Below are 21,293 nucleotides of genomic sequence, written 5' to 3' on the forward strand. Positions count from 1 at the left end.
AGAAAAAAAGCACTAAGTTATACCATAAAATTATATATCAATAAAAATATAATTTAATGAAGGATTTTTATTACAACAGCAGTCATAAAGAAGAAATGTGAAACGCAGAGGAAAATTGAGATATACGGGTTAAATTGCCATGTTGGCACTTTGCGATAAATAAGTGGGTTTGGGGTTGCAGTTTGGGCACTCGGTCTCTAAAAGGTTCGCTATCACTGCTCTGGCCCATAGTTTTTCAAAGCCATGGATCATGGCCAATCGTACTTTTAAGAATATGAATAGAATTTAGGTATTGTTTATAACTATCTTATTTTAAAATGTTGGGACAAAAAAATAGAAAATGCTAGTGCAGTTGTATATGAAAAAGAAACCCAGTCATTATAGCAATCGAGATTCCATATTTGCTGATTAACAGCACATATTTAAAATCTTAAAATATCAAATCTTAAAATCCAGTCTGAATGATTACTAATGCCATTATAACTGCCATTAATAAAGCAAAATATGCGAGAAAGCTTTCCTATAGACCAGTCATGCATTTATATAATATCATACTCCGAGACTAAAGGGCTTGTCCATCATGCAGCAGAGTTTAGGCATGCTTAAGACCAGTGAAATCAATAGGTTTAAGTGACAGAAATTTCACATTGAAGCTACAGTATTTATGGCCCATGGCTGTTTCAGAGTTTTATTGACTATTACCAATTAGCATCTTGAATTGTAAGTAAAAATATTAGAACTTGTGAAGTGAGGTGAAGGCAGCAGTAGTAACAGCGCTCCTCTTGCCACTATGGTCCGCTTTCCTGGTTTATATGAGTGTGCAGACCGAATCCCTTTTCCCCTACCCATGTAATTTTCCACCCCTTTTGATTCTTCATTACACAATAGTCCACCACTGCAAGTATATAAAATACACAATTCCCTTAAGAGACTTTAAAAAGACCACTCTAAGATAGAATATGATAGAGAAGCAGTTTTAATGACACATTCTGAGAGGCAATCCAGTTACCCCCAAGTATAATGCTGTATGTGCTGACATCAAGAAAAAGAATCTGGCAAAGAGAGAACACGTGCTATAAGCAAATCAAATCAAATCCATGCTGAAATATTACTGGAATCAACCACCAATTTTTTTTTAAAAAAAATTCAGATTCTACAAATGTAAATTACATTCTACAAATGTAAATTTCCTCCCTCACCCACTGCAGAAAAGGTTAGAACACAAACATTTCATGGAAAAATGGAAGAATTGCCTTACTAAATAAAACTCAGCAGTGACCAGCCAGTGGCCTCTGGAAGCTCACAAGCATGACAGCCAGGTGGTGGTCATCCCTTCTTGCTTGTCGCCAGCATCTACTACGCTAGGTCATCTGCCTCTAGATATTACAGAGGTCCCACCTAGCTATCGCATCTCAAATCTATTGACAGATGTTGACATACTTATGCAAAAACTGTCTGCAAAGCACAATTATAGTCTCCCATTCACTTCAGGAGCACTTTGTACTTGCCTGTGGCATTTGTTCCAAACATAACATTTGAAAGGATGCCAGTAGGAGTTTCTCCTAGCCGTCCAAAGTACATATTGACAGCAGAACAGTGCTGTGTTCCCAAAGTCCTGTGATTATAATATTATAATTGTCAGTACATTTAGGATCGCAGCTTCTGAACTACACTGGAGCAGCTTCTAAGCAAACATACGTAGGATTGTACTGCCTGCACTGTGAGTTTGCGAGGGCCTGGAACAGGGTGTGCATTCTGAGGGGAGGGGGCTCGAAAGATGTGGCTGGGAGGGAGACAGTAAGGAGGACTCACAGATAATCAAGCATGCCAGTGGTTTGGGGGGGGGGGAGAAGAGGAATGGCTGGAGGGGGGTGGGTCAGATGGAGACTTATAGATACATGCGTTATGTTGCTTGCACTAACCACCTTCCCACCTGTGGTATCATTAGAAGCTGTGCCCAATGGACTGCTGTTGTTGTTACTGAATGCTAGGCTGGTTCATTATAAGACCGTGCTGATCCATTATCTTATTGTGAATAAACAGGCTGATCTAGTCTGTATAATTGAGATGGGTGGGGGGGTGTCCCTAACCTCACATGGTTGTGCCCACTTGGGCACTCTGCGCAGCTTCAGTTCTGACCAGAGGGTTGGGGAGTGGGAGACATTTGCCATGGTTCATAGAAGTTAACTGTCCTTTACTAGGAAACCTCTCTGCATAGGAGCTGCACTGTATCTGGTGTGGGGTCATTGTCAAGGCAGGAGTTGGGAGCATGTTAGCAATAACTCAAAGTGTGTCTGTGAAGTTAACTGGTGAGCACCGCAACTGTTCCCAGCAGGTCTTGCCCCAATGAGGCAGGTGCAAGGACCGAAGGTCCCCTCCTTCCCTCTGCTCTCTAAGACTCCTTCGCCTTCAGGTCCTTCCCAAGCAATCTAAGGCTCCTTCGACTTGTCTTTCTTTGTCCAGGGAGGAGGAGAGCTGGTCACAGCAAGAGGGTGGCACTGCCTGGCTTCTGCAGCAGCCACCGCCAATCTACCTCTTGGCCTCCCTCCTCTTCAGCCTCCACTCTAATTCTGAGTCTGCCACAGCCTCTTCCTGCTCATTAAACCCTGTTACCTCTTCAGCTTTCAGCACCTCCTCCTCCTGGTCTGCTCTCTCTTCTCCCTCTGACCACTCATAGTCATCCCATCACCAATTCCTTGGTCTGAGCCTTCTTCCCTTGGGGGTTCCCCAGCTGGTACCTCCCACTACTCGTCTGCATTCCATGGCAGTCATGGAGGCAGGCTGGGAATACTCTTGGTGTACCTTTCAGCTCAACAGCCTCCCTTACTGAGCTGGTCTCCAGACTGCCTCCAGTGTGGTTTTGGAAGAACCACCAGGTCTCTTGTCCTGGGTGACTTCAGCGTGTGTGCTGCAAATGCCTCGAGGCCAGCCCAAGATTTCATGGCCTCCATGGCAGCCATGGGACTGTCTCATGCAATATGGTTATCTGGCCAATGCACAGAGCAGGTGTACACTTGATCTAGTCCTTGCTCTCAGTAGAGAGAGAGGTGGTCTGGATACAGTGGAGTGCCTTACCATGTTGTTGTGGTGAGACCACTTCCAGGAGAAGTTTGGACTTTTGGTGGCAGTCTTACCTTGTAGCAGTGGGGCACCAATTCAGATGGTCCAACCCCAGAGACCAGTGGAACCTCGTAGGTTCCTCAGTGTTGAACAGGGATAGTCTGGTCATGGTGAAAACAGCCCAGAGCAGAACTATGCAGTGCTCAACAATACAGAAAAATACACACATATATATTTAGAAAAGTGCAAAAAAATTAAAGTGTTAGGAATAATATTTGCAGTTGAAATAGATGATATATTAAACCATGGGGATTTTAGCTGCATCTCCTTAGCAAACATGAAATGAACAGGATATATTGTTTTACAATTAATCTCTTGTGCTATTTTTGTCTGGTTAATCCTTATTTGCATTGAGATATATATATGGGGATTTTACATACTTGGGGAAAACCTTTACGCTTTTCAGAGATGTGTTTTAAAAATCTGAAATTGATTTGCCTACCAGTTGTGGCAGTTTAACAGGAAAAACAACAATTTAATAGGGTTTTCAGAGATTTAAATAATGAAAGGTCATTTTCTCCCTTACAATAAGGACATTTACCTAAAATTTAGGAACTAAAGGAACAAAATACCATGATAAATGAGAAAAGCACCTTTTTGTGTTTCCATCATACTGTAATTAACACAGCACAATCTTTCCTTTCTCCTTTCCTACATTTAAATTTACAAGAAGGAAATTATGTAAAAAGATAGAAGGAAGGGGTCTTGGCAATTCTTTTTCTATTTTTTAAAAAAACTTTTTATGGGAAGAGGTTGACCTTTTGGTTAATTTGAGTACCATATCCTGCGAAATGAGGAAGGAAGCTGGATGGTATAAATTAGGAGCCAATCAAGGTGATGGGCATTCAGATCTGGCTTTTTGCCTCTTGCAAATTGAGCTGAACCACAAAAGAAAACTGTGAAGGCATGAACTCTCTCGGAGCCTTTACTCTTCTGTCCCTGGTGCTCAACCTCGAGAATGCACAGGGCCATCTCTCCGAAAGCAGCTGTAAGCGTTTTGCAGACATCCTGCCTCACAAACTCCGAGAGTTGCGGGTCACGTTTCATGAGATTAGAGATTATTTTGTGAGTATGACGATCCTTTCTTCCTCTAGCAGCTTCTGTTGCATCCAGAGTTTAGGAAGAGTGGAGAAAAAAGGCTTTGCTTCTTTTTGTATAGCAATTGAAAACACTTAACATAGCTTACTGTGCTATTTGTTTTTCCATGTTTTGTTTTTGTTAAAAAAATGTTTTCAGTTGACGTGTTTTAAGCAGCTTAAAAAAATATCGTTGTATTGTTTTGTTATTTTTCTGTTTGCCATCCTGGACACTTTTGAGAAGAAAGGTGAGATAGACATTTAATAAAATAAATACTTGCTGATATGTACAAGAGATGCATTGCTTGGGACACAAACCACCAAGAAGTTCTCCTGTGCAAGCCCCAACAAAATGAATGGGATTCAAATAATTTTTTGATGGATTATGCCTTTCATTTCAAATGCTGTCTAATGAAATTATGTGAACAGTTGTGATTGAAACTGACAAGAAAAACTTTTAAGGTTAACTCATTTTCTCATTTGGGAAGGGGAGAAAGCTTGTTAGGAACCAAAATGTTTCTGAGGGGATCTGAGTAACATTTATGTTATTCTATTTTACCATGAATGTCCAGATATTTGGAGAAAGTTGATATGCATGTGTGAAGGACAACAATAACAGATGAAATGTATGAATAGCTGAAACTCTATATCTATTACCCCCTTTTTTTAAACATGCATGAGAGAAGGGTGTTGATTACATTTAAGTGTATGTTGCTTTCACTGGTGTATTTCTGAGTTTTTAGATAGCCATACATTTGAAATCTGAATTTAATTATTCACAAAAGTTTAGGCATATACAAAGGTTAGGCATATACTATAATGTATATATATCCTGTGCAATTAAAAGCTTGCTGTAACAATATTTGTCATAGCTATTATCTACCAGTGGATGCAGTAGAGAGGGAAGACCCTCAGATAAGAAGTTGCATCAAATCTGAATGCTCACACGTAAAAGAAACTGGGCGATACTAGATGCTCTAAACTCTTTGCTAATAAGTGGGGTCAAACTTACCTGAGTCTTCTTCATTGCATACTCTTGCAGCAAGCCAGAGATGATGAGCTAGAGATCATGTTGTTAAAAGAGGATCTACTGGAAGATTTCAAGGTGAGATTTCAATTGTCTTCATGCTATTTGGAAATAAGTCTGTGCTGATCTATGGGGTCATGGGAAGATGTTTCTTGGCAGAAATAAACTATGAGACCAGTGTTTTAGACATCATGTCAGGCAGGAGGGTCTTTCTTATATCGTAAACCGTCCTGTGATCTTCAGATGAAGGGTTGTATAGAAATAACAACAACAATTCACAATAATGTGAATCTGCCAGTGTATGTGTGTTGAGAGCTAGAAGATGCTGTTTTGAAAGGCATGTTATTATATGCATTTGTGTTCTAAGTCTGTACTGTTAAAATCCTTGACTGCACCTCATCTCCCTTAACTCCCACTTTCCATTTCCACATACAGTACGTACTTACTTGTGAGGAACTTGTAGGGGAAATTGCAACAGTGCCAACCCTATAACAGTCAGCATTACTGTATAATATTTAGGATGTTAGAAGTCTGACTAAGAAAAGCAGTATTCAGTGTACCTTTGCCTGAAAAAACAGTTCTGAACAAAATATCCCAAGAAGTCATTCCCTTTCAAAAGTGTTGAGGTTACATGGGGCTTTGTTCAGTTAATGCATAGTATGATCTAATGAATAGACAATAGAAGCAAGAAATATCTACTAGGACTGGCCAAAGTCCAGCATAACTCAGGGGAGCTATTCTCTCACTTATAGCAGCACTTCTTCTTTTGATCTTAAAGAGCAGGGGAGTTCAGGTCTCTTGTCAACTGGGAGTAATCAAGCAATCAGGAGCTAACTGAGGCTTTCTCTGTGTTGTTATATTTTTAGGAATAATAGGAATTTTAAGGGTATTATAGTTAATTTACATGTATCAATAATTTTTTTTTTATTGCCATGCGCTATGATGGAGCAATGGAAAGACGTTATAGAAAATTTACTGAAATAAATAAGTTGGCAGTCTATGGAGTCACAATTTTTATTTGTATTATTATTTTATTATTTTTTGCATCAGTTTCCAAGTATGTCACGTGCGTATTTGGGGAGGGTTTATCTTGGCTTATTAAGTAGCACAACGAAACTCTGAAGTAAGAAAAAACATTGTTTACAGCGACAGAATTGTCATATGTGCACATCGTAATCCATGGAACAAAAGTCATAATGAGCCATCTTATTTCTGAAATGCCTTATTCATGCGCTCTTACCATTATTATTGTCTCCTCTTCCTTTAGGGGTACTTGGGCTGTCAGTCAGTGGCAGAAATGATACAGTTTTATCTGGAAGTTGTTTTGCCCAACGTAACCACTGGCAGCGCCATTCAGCGGACTGTAGATTTTCTTGGAGAGAGGCTGCTGGATCTGAGACAGACAATCAAGCGCTGTGTAAGTCGGCCCATTTCCTTTCCTAGGCCACCTGCCATGCTCCCGAGCAAAACTGCAGTTTCCTGCCTCTGTGGAACTGTTCAAGAGGAGTGAAATATGGCATCCAATGGTGCTTAGACCCTAGAACCAAACAGCATGTTCATTATGCAAAGTTAGTGCTCTACAAAATAGGACTACATTCTAAAGTGCAATATATTACTTTGAAAGATAAAAGAATAGTTTCCACTTCTATTTGTAAAAAGTGTTGTGGGGACAGAAAATATAACCCAGAACATGGGTCTCCAGCTGTTTTTTGGACTACAGTTCCCATAATCCCTGAGCACTGGTCCTGCTAGCTAGGGAAGGTGGGAGACCCAAGTTTGGGAAACTCTGTATTAGAGATTTCAAAAATGTAGGCATTGCCAAGGTGCCTTCACCATTTCTTCGGGTGTCAGAGTCAGTGTTATGTATATTCTGGGCTACAAAAAAGATAAAAATGTCTCCTCCCAGGTAATCACAATCTTGTTCCAAGAAAAGCTTAATCCATAATATGTATAAATTACACATCGTAAGCATATGATGTGCATAACTTTATTTATTTTGCCAAATTAATTTTGTTTCTGCTATTTAAGCAAATGCAAAAAGTCATTCATGGCACGTCAGATACTAGAAATCCAGCACAGCCTGTCCTCTAGATTTAAAGTTTCACTATGCATGACTTACACTGTTTCAAACAGAACTTCACAACCTTCAGGTCTAGAAGCTAAATTAAATTCAAGATTCTTTCTGTACTCAATTCTGCACCCAGTAACAATTTCTGCACACAGCTGTAGGGTGCATGTGGTCTTTGACATAGCTGTATTCATTAAGCACAGTGTTGTAGTTTCTTCAGGAATGAGGTTACCTTCTCTATAATGGTGACCTCATAAGCAGATTAATAAAGCACAGAGATAGATTATTATGTATGGGACTGCACAAACTGACTATTTTATCATACAGCCTGATGTTAAGTGCTGATGTCTTCTTTCATAAACCTTATGTAAAATTCTTACCTAATAGCTGCTGCTTCTACAAAGGCACAGCTACAGATGACAGAGCTATTCAGTGCCACATCCTAACATTACTTTGCTGTGGTGTCCTCACTGTGTCATCTGGTCACAGTATGACTCAGAAAACAAGCACGCAAGGCCACAAGGAAACCCTCTGTGCTTAGCAGAGTTGCAAGAGGAAACTCTCCTCTCAAAACTCTTTTCTAGGACTAAGGGGTATTCATGAACTTACTCATCAGAGTTGGGCTGGACCTTTGCCAAGTATAGAGCTGTAGGGAAATGCATTTGCACTGAAACAAAGCAGAAGTTACCCTCTTCAATCTTCCGTGGTGCTTGGCTTTGGATTGTGGTGCACATCCCCACCAGGCCAAAGATGTATCCAACTTGTTCCGTGTTGCCTGGATGAGCATCCCCAGTGGAACACATCTGTATCCCTTGCATTTACAGCAGCTGATTGCATGAGTGGCTCTTCTTTGCACTGATGGCTCTCCCTTGCTGAATCAGGTCAATGCGCAGTGGAACTCTTAGGATTTTCAAGGATAACCAGAAGAAAGCCACTGAATTCACGATTCTTCTGCTTCCTCTTTTCAGCATAGGTTCTTCATCTGTGAAAAGGAGAGCAAAACAATAAGGAACATCAAAGAAACCTATGAAAAGGTAGGTTTCTATATCACATGGCTAAACACCCTTGTTTAGAGGCTTTGCACAGTACATCAAAGAGCCAAAACAATTAGTGTGTGAGAGTCATGCATCCTCTTGCCATTCTTCTGGATTAATACATACACTGTAGATTGGATTTACATTTTCAATTAATTCTGTGGCTTGCCAGTTTAAAAACATTTAAAACCTGAGAAGACTAGCACTGTCAAGTGGAAGTTAAGGAGAGGGAGCAAGCTCACTTCATGGTGCAGGGAATGCAACTTTGTATTTGCACCCAGGCTTTTAGGTGTTCTTCTGGGCATCCAATGCACACCCTTGGGCAAATTACCACTGGCTACAATAAGGTAAAAGGTAAAGGTAAAGGTACCCCTGCCCGTACGGGCCAGTCTTGACAGACTCTGGGGTTGTGCGCCCATCTCACTCAAGAGGCCAGGGGCCAGCGCTGTCCGGAGACACTTCCGGGTCACGTGGCCAGCGTGACATCGCTGCTCTGCCGAGCCAGAGCCGCACACGGAAACGCCGTTTACCTTCCCGCTGGTAAGCGGTCCCTATTTATCTACTTGCACCTGGAGGTGCTTTCGAACTGCTAGATTGGCAGGCGCTGGGACCGAGCAACGGGAGCGCACCCCGCAGCGGGGATTCGAACCGCCGACCTTTCGATCGGCAAGTCCTAGGCGCTGAGGCTTTAACCCACAGCGCCACCTGCGTCCACACACATAAACCAGTTGTAGGTGGTACTTAATGTTTTATTTTCCAACTCAATCAGCGAAGCTGAAAATGCTATATTCTACTGTCTGGAGTGAGCATTCAGTTTCAAACAACTTTCTTTCATTTTCTGTATCATCCAAGTAATGTCCAGGTGATGCCTATGCTGTGTACTGTTACAAATGAGGACTTGCTTCCTATTACTTTAAGAATGCTGTTAAAAAGTGTCCTGAAGTCCAATTTGTAGTTTCAAAGCAGCTTCCTTCTGTGACCTACTGGTATATCCTGCACTGATCCAGTAATGTCTGTAAAGAGGAATTGTGTAGGTTGCTTGATTGAGATACATTCTTCTTACGCTAGCAATTTGTGTTAATTGTCCCAAATTATGCACTCAGAAACCTTTAAATAACAGTGATTTTTCATCTATTACTGCATTTGTCCAAGTGGCATGTTTACTTAGTTTTTGGTTTCACTGGAGACCCTCTTTTAAAAATGATTATTCTCCTTCGTTCCCTTCTTCAAGCCAGAATGGAATAAAGACAGGGAAATGAAGGCTAGGCTTCACACAATGGTGCAGAGCTGTGTTATCACAGGGAGGGGCTGGCAGTCTTGTTCTGTCAGCCCATCGCCTTCCCAGTCCTGTTCCCCATGCTTGCCTTTCCTTCTTGCAAACTATCACTTCAATTCTGGTCAACAGCATTCAAAATTCTGTCACGTGCCAAATCTCCAGAGTAGAATAAAGATGATGGGAAAATGCATGCATATTTATCTTGCAATAACTAATATTCCTTCAGTTTGTAATTAATTATCCCTCCTCTTCCTTTCCAGCTGCAAGGCAAAGGCATCTATAAAGCAATGGGAGAGTTTGACATTTTCATTAACTACATTGAAGAATACCTAGCAATGAAGATGAAAAAATGAAACAGTTTTTTCCACTCAGGACAACTAACTTCTGTAACTGTAACTGGAATATACTTTGCAAAGGTGTTATAAGAAATCAGTATTACACAATACTATATATTTTTAACTTAAACTTATTTATTAACACAGATACCTCAGCTTTTGTCAGTGTTTTATACATTTTTATAAAGGAAAAGCTATAACGTAATTTATTGACCTGTTTTTGCTTCTCCTTCTCCTTTTTACATAGCGTGTTTTTGTCCTTTTAGTTTTCTCTTAGCTTAGGAATGCTCCAAATTGTAGCATTCAAGGAAATGCTTTTTAGGAAGTGAGAAATTGTGAGAAGTAGATTCTAAATGTTTATTATGTTTGAGTCAGCATTTTGGATTTAAATGTGAGCACCATGATCCAAAGACTTCAAACAGGTTGTTAATTTCAGCAAGGGGACTGTCTGCTGTACAATATTAAGTACATCTGAGCATGTCAGTTTCCATTTCAGGTCAGATGTTAACAACTGATAGTTTGAAAGTACAGCCACCAGGCTGCTAGCTGAAACCCGTCATTGGGAACACAACCCACCAGGGCTTAAAGACCCTCACCAGCTCTTGGTCCACATCCAAGCACAATTCAAAGTGTTGGTGCTTACCTTTAAAGCAAGGGTAGCTAACCTGTAGACTACAACTCCTACAGCATGCACAGCAGTCAGAGACAATGGGATTTGGAAGCATTTGGTTTTTTCATCACTGATATATTTTTATTTCTGCTGAATTGCTTTTAATGCTGCCTTTGTTTTGTTTTTAATAATTCATTGTTTTTATTGGACTTTTCACAGTATTTTGATGGCAGTGCCCTTCTGAATGTGATTTTTTTTAAAAAAAATGAAGGATAGGGTGGGAAGTTTGTAAATAAATAAATAGGTCAAACAAGGACAAACATGCACTGAAATATTTTAAAATTTAATATCATTGCTGTTTGCTCGTGCAAAAATAATACCTGTCTCTGCGAGCACTAGTACATGACTTCTGGTGCATTTTATTGCCTATGCTAGCAATGCATCAAATCACAATATGCTCGTGCACTTCTGTGGATCTGGGTTACAGTTGCCTTGACAAATGTGAGACTGTTACTGCCATTGATTTTGCATTTGTTTTTTTAAACAGGAACTAAATGTTTTTCTTCTGCATCAGAATGATTTTTAACCTCAAAGCAGATGATTAAGCATGTTTGCTTTTTGTTATGTAAGCTTATAAGGAAATGTGAAAGCTCTTGTTTACGTCCAACACACTCTGATGTCATTAGGCACCCCATGATGAACAATAAAAATAAAGTAAAACAAAAAAACAAAAAATCTCAGCTCCTGACACTTATTCATTCTTAACTTGCTGTTATATGGAAAGGTTAGGAAGAATGAAACTTGGAATAAGAATATGAAAAGGTTGATTTTCCAATCTCATCTTCTGAGTCATTGTTCCTTCTGCTGGAGTTTGCTGGGATGTGATTCACTCAACTGGGCTCTTTGGCTTCTTCCCCTTCTTTTTGCATTGCTATGTTAGCTAAGCTGTCTCCTCCTTGCTGGCTACTCCATCCCACTCAGCACCTTGAGGGTCCTCTGGTTTTTCCAGCTGTAATGTTGCTAACATCACCATGGCTTCCTGCAGTGTTGCAACTGCTACTTATGCAAGAGTTCGGTTCTGGTGGTCCACAGAGAAAGGTGGTGCTGACCTTTAAAGCCCTAAACGGCTTCAGCCCTGTATATCTGAAGGAGCACCTCCACCCCTATCGTCAAGCCCAGACACTGAGGTCCAACGCCGAGGGCCTTCTGGCAGTTCCCTCACTGCGAGAGGTGAGGTTACAGGGAACCAGGCAGAGGGCCTTTTCAGTAGTTGTGCCCACCCTGCTGCACACCTTCCCAGCAGGTGTCAAACAGCTAAACAGCTATGTAATTTTAAAAAGACATCTGAAGGCAGCCCTGTTCAGAGAAGATTTTAGTGTTTGCTGTTGTGTTGTATTTTTACTATTTTTTTTGTTGGGAGCCACCCAGAGTGGCTGTGGCAACCCAGTCAGATGTGGTTTTTTCCACAAAATTGGTGGCAGCGGAAGAATAAAATAGTGGTGTACAGGTCAATAGTCCATGAAATGACCGGGGGCTCTGTAAGAATGCCACAGTGGGGTTTTCAGGAAACAGGTAACCAGGAAAGCTGTGCAATGCAGACAACTGAAGAGATGGTTTGCAGAATGAAAAGACACACACACTAACCCTTGGCAACCTTAAAAGTATGGGAAGCACCAAAAACACAGGCAACATATGCAAACAGTATTAGCAAGAAGAGAAGTCTGAATCACAAGAGTTCATTGTACAAGGGAATCTCCATGTAAATAGTGGTGGGTTTATCTTTAAAATAAAGCTCCCCACTCAAACTTCCCCAAGTTTGAAAATAAACTACAATGCAGTGAAAGTCATATTCTGTTCTTATGCATGAGGAACAACAGCATCAAAAATAACCCAGAAGAAAGGAAGTATAAAGGTGAGGTATAGGTAACTTATATTATTACTGATAGCGCCTGTTGTGTGTCTGTTTTGGCTATTATTCTGAAACAAAGTTTTAAAAAAATACATAAAAAGAGCATGTTTCTGGCACCTCTTTATCAGCATACAGAAATAGTGCACAAAGGAAACATTTTAAAATGCATTGCTAACAGTTATACATGTGACTCACAGCACCTACATCAAACTAGAAACAGAGTACTAAGTTTTAACTTCCTTGCCTTGCCTTATCATTTGCTTAAATCTGAAACTTGCTCACATAAGGTTTTCTGTTGCATGTTGTTTTTTATCATCGCATTTTCACATAATTTAAATTTAGTTACAGTGGTACCTCGGGTTACATACACTTCAGGTTTCATACGCTTCAGGTTACAGACTCCGCTAACCCAGAAATAGTACCTCGGGTTAAGAACTTTGCTTCAGGATGAGAACAGAAATTGCGTGGTGGTGGCACGGCAGCAGCGGGAGGCCCCATTAGCTAAAGTGGTGCTTCAGGTTAAGAACAGTTTCAGGTTAAGAACGGACCTCTGGAATGGAGAGGTACCACTGTATTTGGTTTCTCTGCTGCCTAAACTGTCCTTCAGATTTAGTTATAACACTGACAGCATGAGCATATTTTCATTATCAGTACTCTAATCAGCCTTTCAGTTAGTGTTAAGGTGAGTGGAATTTCCTGATTTTTAAAAATGCATTAGCAGCGTCCGGGGGGGAATTGGCAAAATGACAACTTTTTGTGTCTGGATTTTTACTTCTTGGAATATGGCAACCCTACATTACTATGTATGAAATGGGGGATGAAATTCTACTTTTTTTGTAATGATCTGTCTGCAAAATGAGTCCTGCTTTTACAGGACAAAATGTATCCATTGTTCCTGCACTTTATGGAGGAGTTCATGTCTGGCTTATGGAAAGGGATTGTCTATGGGATTATGGCCCACCAATCCTGGCTGCAGTTTCCTTTTGCTAGGGAAATTGCTGGCTAATTACTCAGAATGGGCAGTCTCCAGTGATCTCTCCTCCAAAAAGGAACTCAAATTTGAGTAATGCTAACCCTGGAGCTCCTCACTAGTTGGGAAGATGGAAGGGAGCATAACAAGAACATTGCATTTATTTTCCAGAGATGATTATGTGATCAAAAACTGGAAATAGGTTCAGAAAATATCCCATAGACACACACATTTGGAAAAACCACAATAACAGGATGAGGAGAAGAATAAAAACCCTACAGATAATCTCCAAGTCCTTGAGACAGATAGCATAGCTGATGGTAATGTGATATACTTCCTGTGCCTTTAATACAGAAAAGAGTCACAGGCAGAGACCGCAATATGGGGCCCAGAAGAGGGGATCTATCTATGACAAAAACTACACATAGACAAAATCCAAACTTGCATAATTCTGGAGGCTGTACTTTTCGTGAATAACCCGTGAGCTAGTGTGATATCCAATGTGAATCACTATTACTTTGTCAGAGTTTAGGTTAGCTCTTTCTGGAAGGGCATCCTGGTGAGAAGGATAAAAGTATAGTAGTGTCAGTATTACTCTAAATAGAAAAAACATTAATAGATAACACAAACTGTGAATAAAGACAACTGGTGACTAACAGGCATCATGTGGGTGAGTGACCAGCACAAGAACCAGTGGGTTGTTGATGACAAAAGTTGTTGATGGCCCATCGAAGAGGAATCTTGGGCCTGGGCAAACAGAGGTGCTATGCTGATGGTATATATGCTTGAGGTGAGAGGGAAAGAGTGTATTTCCCAAGTTGTACTTAGAAGAAGAAGGGAGAACAAAGATGGAGATCCATCTTGGGCAGGTTGGCTGAAGGCTGGCTGGGAGAGATGCCTTGCACGTCTGGGGGGACAAGCCCTTCTTGAGATGACAATGCTGTAAGATCTCTACTCCCTCCATGCAGACTGAAGGGGTAAATTTGTCTCTGCTACATCTTCAATTCTCCAAAGGAGTGCAGACCCTGGATGAGTTCCTGGAACCTCCTGGGAATTTTTCACCACTCGGCAAAGAGTGATGGTGGAGCCCAACTTTTGTAATAGTATTTTGTTGGGGGTTGCTGGTGTTCAAGAGCATACCAGAAATTTAGGTTTGTTCAATTAAAATGCTCTGTTACAACAAACCCATTCTTTAAAACAACTTTTTATGGTTGGGAAAGAGGTGAGGAAATGCACCGAAAAGTCTATGGTTATTAATAAGAAGACTTTATTATCATTATTATCAGCCTTTGCACAGCAAGGCAATTTACAAACATAATAAAAACAATTAAAATGTTTTTAAAAACAGTACAAAACAACAACGGAAAACAGGTTTTAAAGCAATGCAAAATGAATTCCCAAAGCAGAGACCTTTTCATCCAGCTGGAAATGCTTATTGAAATTGAAATATTTCTAGTTGTTTCCAGAAAGGGCAGATAGTGGGCATTGTGAACAGGAATGGTGTTCCAAGGAACAGGGAAATCCATACTGAAAAGCCCTGCTCCACGTAGAGCTTCTGATATAACCACCACACACGCAAATCAAAATGAATTCAGGATGAAAGTTCATTGTGGTATAACCACCCCTCAGACAAACCAGAATGAATGCTCCTTAAATACCAGACATACTCTAATCTCTGTGCAAGCAGGATAAATGCTTAAAAAACAGTTCATCTAGAGGTGCCCTTTGTCTCACTCACTTAACCACAGAAATGCAATTAGGGACAGTATCATCCCCTGTACTGGATATTTTCTTCCTGCTACATCAAGGAACACACGTGTTAATCATCTCTTTGTCACATCCTTGTTGACAAATCCTGGAAATATCTGGGGACCAAAAGATGGAGCATAAGAATGCTGTTGGGTAGGTGGCAACTTCTTCAAAGTAATATGAAAGATTAAAGGAAAGTCACGTTCACTTGTTTGGGGGGAAAAGGGGGAAGGTGCTGTCCTGATTTCAGTAGCTCTTCCATTTGTGCAATGTTCTAAAAAGAGGAGAGATGGTCCTGTCCTGCCCCACTCTGCTTTCAGGCCAAAAGAGCAAAGAATGGGGGAAGTTGGAGAAAGCGTGTTTTCCTTCATGGAGAGCACGTGTTTCGGTGGGGTCTGCTGAGCCACCCCTCTGTTACCAGGCAGGGTCTCTAAAGATGGCCTGGGGCAGTGATTGGTTCACTGGGTTGCTGGGGTAAAAGTTATGTTGCAATTTTGGTGGGAGGGTTAAAATGTTTAAATACTCTGCACGCAGCCTGGAGCTTTCTCTTTGCTGTGTGCAATGGATCACCCGCCCTTGAGTAAGGGGTTGTTGCATTGACCTTGCTATGCCTGTCATGGGGTCGTCTGCTGTTGGGGCAGAGGCTTGGTAGGAATTTTGTCCATCTGGCTGATTGGCTGGGCCATTTGGTTTTTGCCTACTGCGTAGCAAATTGTCACAACTTGTAAGGTTGTGGTTAGGCATTGGTTATAAATTGGTGGAGGAGGGGTTAGGATAGGCTGAGCCTGCCCCTCCATGGAGGGGTTCAGGATAGGCTGGGCCTGCCCCTCCATGGTTGCTGCGGAAAGGGAATTCCGTTAAAGGAATCCTGGGGCTTGCCATCTTTTCGTCCAATCCTTGGAATGGGACTAGGGCCGGCAAGCCTTTGGGGAGCATGCGGATGAGAATTGAGGGTCTATGACTCAGCTTCATTTCTCCCTGACTTGATTTCCCCCGCACTGTCTTTTGGTGGTGCCCGGAAGTCAGTTCTGTTCCCAGGCGGGTGGACAGATAGTCTTAACCAATGCCTAAACAACCACTCACGGTTTTGTATTTAAATAAAGTTGTGGCCAAAATTATGCCAAAAACCTTAAACAAAAATTAAGTGTGTTGTGAGTTATTTGGGGGGTGGCTTGGGGACCTCGACACGCAACTGCCACTAAGACAACACCATGGAAAAACATTGCAAGGTAGGCTGCTCTCAGACCTTCTCCTCAGCCTTCTAATCAATCTACGAGTCATGAATGGCAGCTAGGATTAGTTGGCCTACTCCTCCTCTGGGTGATCATGCTCCATCTCTGAAACCACAGCAGCAGAAGACATAATGTGCTCTTGTGGGCACACTTTCCCTAGTGTGAATGGTGCTTCCTATCCCTCTACAGCAGACATGACTAACCTGTGGCCCTCTAGATATTTTTGGATTCTAACACCCAAGAGCTCTAGCCAGCATGGCCATTAATCAGGGTTGATGGGACTTGTAGTCTGGCAACTTGTGAAGGTCAAAGATTAGCCACCTCTACCATACAGGAGAGGGCACCTCCAGACATTCTTTTTTTGTGTGCATTCATGTTTATATGTGTTCTTGTTGCTATACACAATCACATTTTCAATATTTTTAAAATGTTGTAGACTCTCCTTCATTGGAGGTTTTCAAGCAGAAGCTGGATGGTCAACTGTCATGGGTGCTTTAGTTGTGATTCCTTCATTGAAAGGGGTTGGACTAGATGACCATTGTGGTCCCTTCCAACTCTACATTTCTATTAAAGTGGTACCTCAGGTTAAGAACTTAATTTGTTCTGGAGGTCCGTTCTTAACCTGAAACTGTTCTTAACCTGAAGCACCACTTTAGCTAATGGGGCCTCCCATTGCTGCACCACCACTGGAGCACGATTTCTGTTCTCATCCTGAAGCAAAGTTCTTAACCTGAGGTACTATTTCTGGGTTAGCAGAGTCTGTAACCTGAAGCGTATGTAACCCGAGGTACCACTGTATTCTATTATTCTATGCTGCTTCATTTCCAATCAGTGCATATCCAGTAAGTAATTTCTGAAATCCTGTGACCTTTTCTACCATAAATGTTCTGACTTTGGTTTGGCTTTTGTTGAACGATAGCCCCTCTCAGCAGTGATAGTGTGGTAACGAGGGGAAAGCACTGCAGAATAATCTGAAGCAGAATAAGTCTACCTCTAATGCACTGTTGTGTCAAGTAGATGATGCAGAATACACATGTGAAAAAAACACAATCCTGGAAGCGTCCAAGGAGATGCCTGTGCATCCTTCTCTCTGTGTTTCTTGCTCTCTCTCTCTCTCTCTCTCTTTCTTGCATACACAAACACACACTCACAAAGCAATGAGGCCATAGCTGTGTGCCTGTACGTAATAAATTGAGACACCTGATTTAGACAGGTGGCAACATTTTGCTTTCCATAGCAAATAAACTGTGCAGGGAGTGGATTAATGTAGCAACCAGACAGTCTTGAATTTAATTATTGTAATTTTTTATGTCTTTTTATGATGTTCAAAAGAATCTGTGCAAGCAGGTGACCACAGACTATCTTTGATCTGTGTTCCAGACATCACAGACCTTTGCAGAGGTTTGCATAAAATAGGTCAGATTATGCCATTGTCTTTCATATGGGCTTGACATATGTACTGTTGTAACAAAGGTTGATAGAGGAAGAGGCCTCAGTCCATGACTTCCCTCTGCACATTAATATACTCTTTCTTACCCCTGCCCAGCCTCCAAGTCACCGGCCCAACAAAAATCAATTGCTTATTAAAGTTAAAATTACTCAGGTTACAAACTTTAAATTCTCAGAATGATTGAAGAATCCAGTAACAGTAATACTATCCAAAGAATGAAACAGATGTTGAAATTCACCACCTTTGCACACTTTATTAGTGAGGTGACAGAATGAAAGTCTGCAGGTGCAGCTTCTCAAAACATGAAATTGCAGTGAAAGCAGGAAAAGCAATAATTGCTCATTTCCTGCAGAAAGCCTCTCTTAGGAAAAAGAAGATTGCATTGCTACCAATGGATGACATGCTACAATTCTTTTTGTTTCATGAAGAGGAGCAGCACGGGCTCAGGCCATTTTCACACTATCCCACTTGTAGCACAGTAATATAGTTTTTCTCAATTTGGAATTGTTCTCGTCCTCAACAGCCTCCATCTAGATTGATTCTAGCTCTTGCCATATATAAGGGTGGGTATGGTTCTACAACATGGTCAACTATCATGAACATTTTTTTTTTGTCATCATAGCAACAGAGTGACAGTTAATATATTCTGTGCAGAGTAAAAGAGGAGTAAAAGCCAACGGAGAGTTGCTTGGCCCAAACTGGGCTGTTGTCTTTGGTGCACTTTCTCAGTTTTGTAATGATAAAGAAAACCACACCTCTGGACCTTTGAGACAGATGCTTTTTCTCTCCATGAAATATTGCAACTCTACCCTTAATGCTCAGGAGTATATTACTGTCCTTAGGCATCTTTGTGCACAGTGTCTGCTGGTTGTATGGTTGGGATGTGGGCAGGATTCTGGGGGCAAGAGGCTATGCATTAATGCAGACACAACAGCAGCAAGTTGGTCACCAGCAGGCTCCAGAGCTCTTGATCTGTATCATTCAGTTCTGCTGTCCCCATTTCTTAGGGTCAGCCATTATTATCCGACAGCCATCCTTACTGTCTGTAGCAATTACTGTCTATATTTCACCTGCAGGAATACTGCTTTTACTGCACATTTCATCATACATGTCACGCTCCTCTCAGTGTCAAAAGCATTCTGCATTTGTCACCAGAGAGGTTGGTGAAAAGGCAGAGGTACAAGCAGATGGGAATTCACACACCTTTGAAAAATGCCTCTCTTAATGAACAACTATTGTGATGTTGTATCAGAGCAAAGTAGGAATATGCATGGCTGGGTGGTGTACTCAGGGGAAATCCTGGAGAGAAATTTCCTAAGTTTCCCTTAAGGTGAGGAGTGAGTTCTTTCTCATCTACCTGTGAGGGTCTGGTTAGGGATTAATGTGGCCTGTAGCTATCAGGCTACAAATGAGGGGGGTGTGTTGTGTTGTGATCCCAGCTGCATAAGGCTCTCACTTCAGGAAGGAAGGCCAGTAGGAAGAAGTCAGGGTTGCTGGTATGCATCTACCCTTTCTCTAAAATTATTGGAGGCACAGCAGGTAAGGGAAGGCTGCTGACATTTTGCTAGCAGTTTTCCTGTTGCCTTTATCAGCTACTATGCCTTTTTTTCTTTATTGTATACAGGCTACTGGGGGCCCAGAAGTAGAGGGGTGGTTGTTTCATTCTGCTTGTGGGAAGACAGTATGTCTTATATAAGGGAAGTGGTTGTATGAGGGGAAATCTGTTCTGGGTGACAACTGCAGGGAAGGAAGCTAAGCTTGGTAGCAGCACACCACTAAGTAAAGTTTGTTCCATCTAATGCAGTCCCCATGCATGATTTGTAATCTTGCAAATACTATAGGTAGAATGTGCTGTTTTCACTCTTAAACCAACCAAAGCAAATTAAAGCACCATTTTTTCAGCCAGAAGCTTCTCTGCTCCGCCTTCATCTTTGGGCAGGGAACACGTTATTTCGTCATTAGATAGGGTGAAGGAGCATGACAACAGTCAACGAGGGAATCTGTCCAGACTAACTAGTATGACCAGCATGTAATTATCCTGACACTGAGGTGCAATGATCAGAAAAGTATTTTGGGTTTCTGCACAAATTATGTTGTGGTTTCCCCCTCATGGCTTAATAGTCATTTTCTCATAACCAGGATCATCCCCCCTAACCCTTGCTTTCATATAAGTCCTCGACCGTTATCTCCTTATTAGTTATTTAGTGAACTAAAGAAGTAGTTGTTGAATTGTCAGTATTGTAAAGTAGGGTAGTGGAGCATTTTGAGGGCTTTCGTTTGGTTCCATGAGTCAGATAAATTGTGCTGGCTACTGTGTGGTACATGAGGTCAGGGCTACACATATATATAGGCAGCTTCTCAGAAACAAAGTTGGCTTCAGTTAAATAATTTGAAAAGAAATGTCTTGACACAAATTGGTTTACCAAAGGGTCATGTGAGTTACTCAGCTATCCACGTGTGAATTAAAGTTAGAACACAGTTTGGGTGAGTGTCCCCCGACCAAAGGAAGTCTGAAGTGGGAATGCCAGCAATATAGTAACCAGTGGGGGATCTCTGAGGTTTTTTGTTAACAGATATAGTAACTTTTTCAGTCAGCTTTTTCATTTACTGATAGGTATCGGCTTTCTCACAATTGAGAAATTGTCTCTAAGCCTTGGTTAACAAAAGGATGCAGTGGGCCTCCCACATTTACCTCTTCCACTTAGCTGATAAGCACTTTCCCATGTTACCAGTGTACAGTAAGTAGGAAGCCAATGGCTGAGAAACCATTTTACGGCAGCAACTCTCAAACGGGGTACACATCTGCACATGTAAAACACTATGATACAATTTTAACAGGCATGGATCCCTTCCCCAGATCCTGGGGACTGTAGTTTGTTAAGAGTGTTGTCAGGAGACCTCTGCTTTCCTCACTGGAGAGCCAGTGTGGTGTAGTGGTTAAGAGTGGTGGACTTGTAATCTGGTGAACTGGGTTCGCGTCTCCGCTCCTCCGCATGCAGCTGCTGGGTGACCTTGGGCTAGTCACACTTCTCTGAAGTCTCTCAGCCTCACTCACCTCACAGAGTGTTTGTTGTGGGGGAGGAAGGGAAAGGAGATTGTTAGCCGCTTTGAAACTCCTTCGGGTAGTGATAAAGTCGGATATCAAATCCAAACTCTTCTTCTTCTTCACAGAGCTGCAATTCCCAGAGCTCTGCAGGAAGATGAAGATATTCACCGTGTTTGTAGCACCGTGACAGGAATAAGAGTCCCCTAACAACTCTCAGCACCCTTACCAAACTGCAGTTGTCAGGATTCTTTGGGGAAAGCCATGACTATTAAAGTGGTAGAGTGAAGCTTTAAATGTTAAATGGTGTGGATGTGGCCAAAAATAGTGTCAATGGAGCCACTGTCACAAACTCCCAGAAGCATGTCAAAAGAGATAAGCAGTGAGAGACTCA

The 21,293-nt window shown here is 41.5% G+C and overlaps 2 protein-coding genes across 2 annotated transcripts in view; one reads left to right on the forward strand and one right to left on the reverse strand.

Annotated features, from left to right (window-relative positions):
- Positions 1 to 1,489, reverse strand: part of LOC310847637 (interleukin-20-like) — a 49,719-nt gene extending 48,230 nt beyond the window's left edge. Inside the window, exon 1 of the mRNA XM_083745647.1 lies at positions 1,259 to 1,489. The gene's annotated coding sequence lies outside the window, so the exon portion shown is untranslated. The remainder of the gene's footprint in view (positions 1 to 1,258) is intronic.
- A 216-nt stretch (positions 1,490 to 1,705) lies between these two features.
- Positions 1,706 to 11,281, forward strand: IL10 (interleukin 10). Its single transcript, XM_083745649.1, has 6 exons — positions 1,706 to 1,720; positions 2,202 to 4,185; positions 5,239 to 5,301; positions 6,491 to 6,640; positions 8,260 to 8,325; positions 9,862 to 11,281. The coding sequence occupies exons 2-6, from the start codon at positions 4,027 to 4,029 to the stop codon at positions 9,952 to 9,954; spliced, it is 531 nt and encodes a 176-aa protein (XP_083601775.1). The 5' UTR covers positions 1,706 to 1,720; positions 2,202 to 4,026; the 3' UTR covers positions 9,955 to 11,281.
- Positions 11,282 to 21,293: the final 10,012 nt, after the last annotated feature.

The sequence above is a fragment of the Podarcis gaigeae genome (assembly GCF_964106915.1).
Source record: "Podarcis gaigeae genome assembly, chromosome: 6".
Taxonomy (NCBI): Eukaryota; Metazoa; Chordata; class Lepidosauria; order Squamata; family Lacertidae; genus Podarcis; species Podarcis gaigeae.

Coding starts and splice junctions, on each gene's coding strand:
- IL10 (XM_083745649.1), top strand. CDS start 4,027: ATGAACTCTCTCGGAGCCTTTACTCTTCTGTCCCTGGTGCTCAACCTC. Junction 6,641..8,259: donor GACAGACAATCAAGCGCTGT/GTAAGTCGGCCC, acceptor TCCTCTTTTCAG/CATAGGTTCTTCATCTGTGA. Junction 8,326..9,861: donor TCAAAGAAACCTATGAAAAG/GTAGGTTTCTAT, acceptor CTTCCTTTCCAG/CTGCAAGGCAAAGGCATCTA.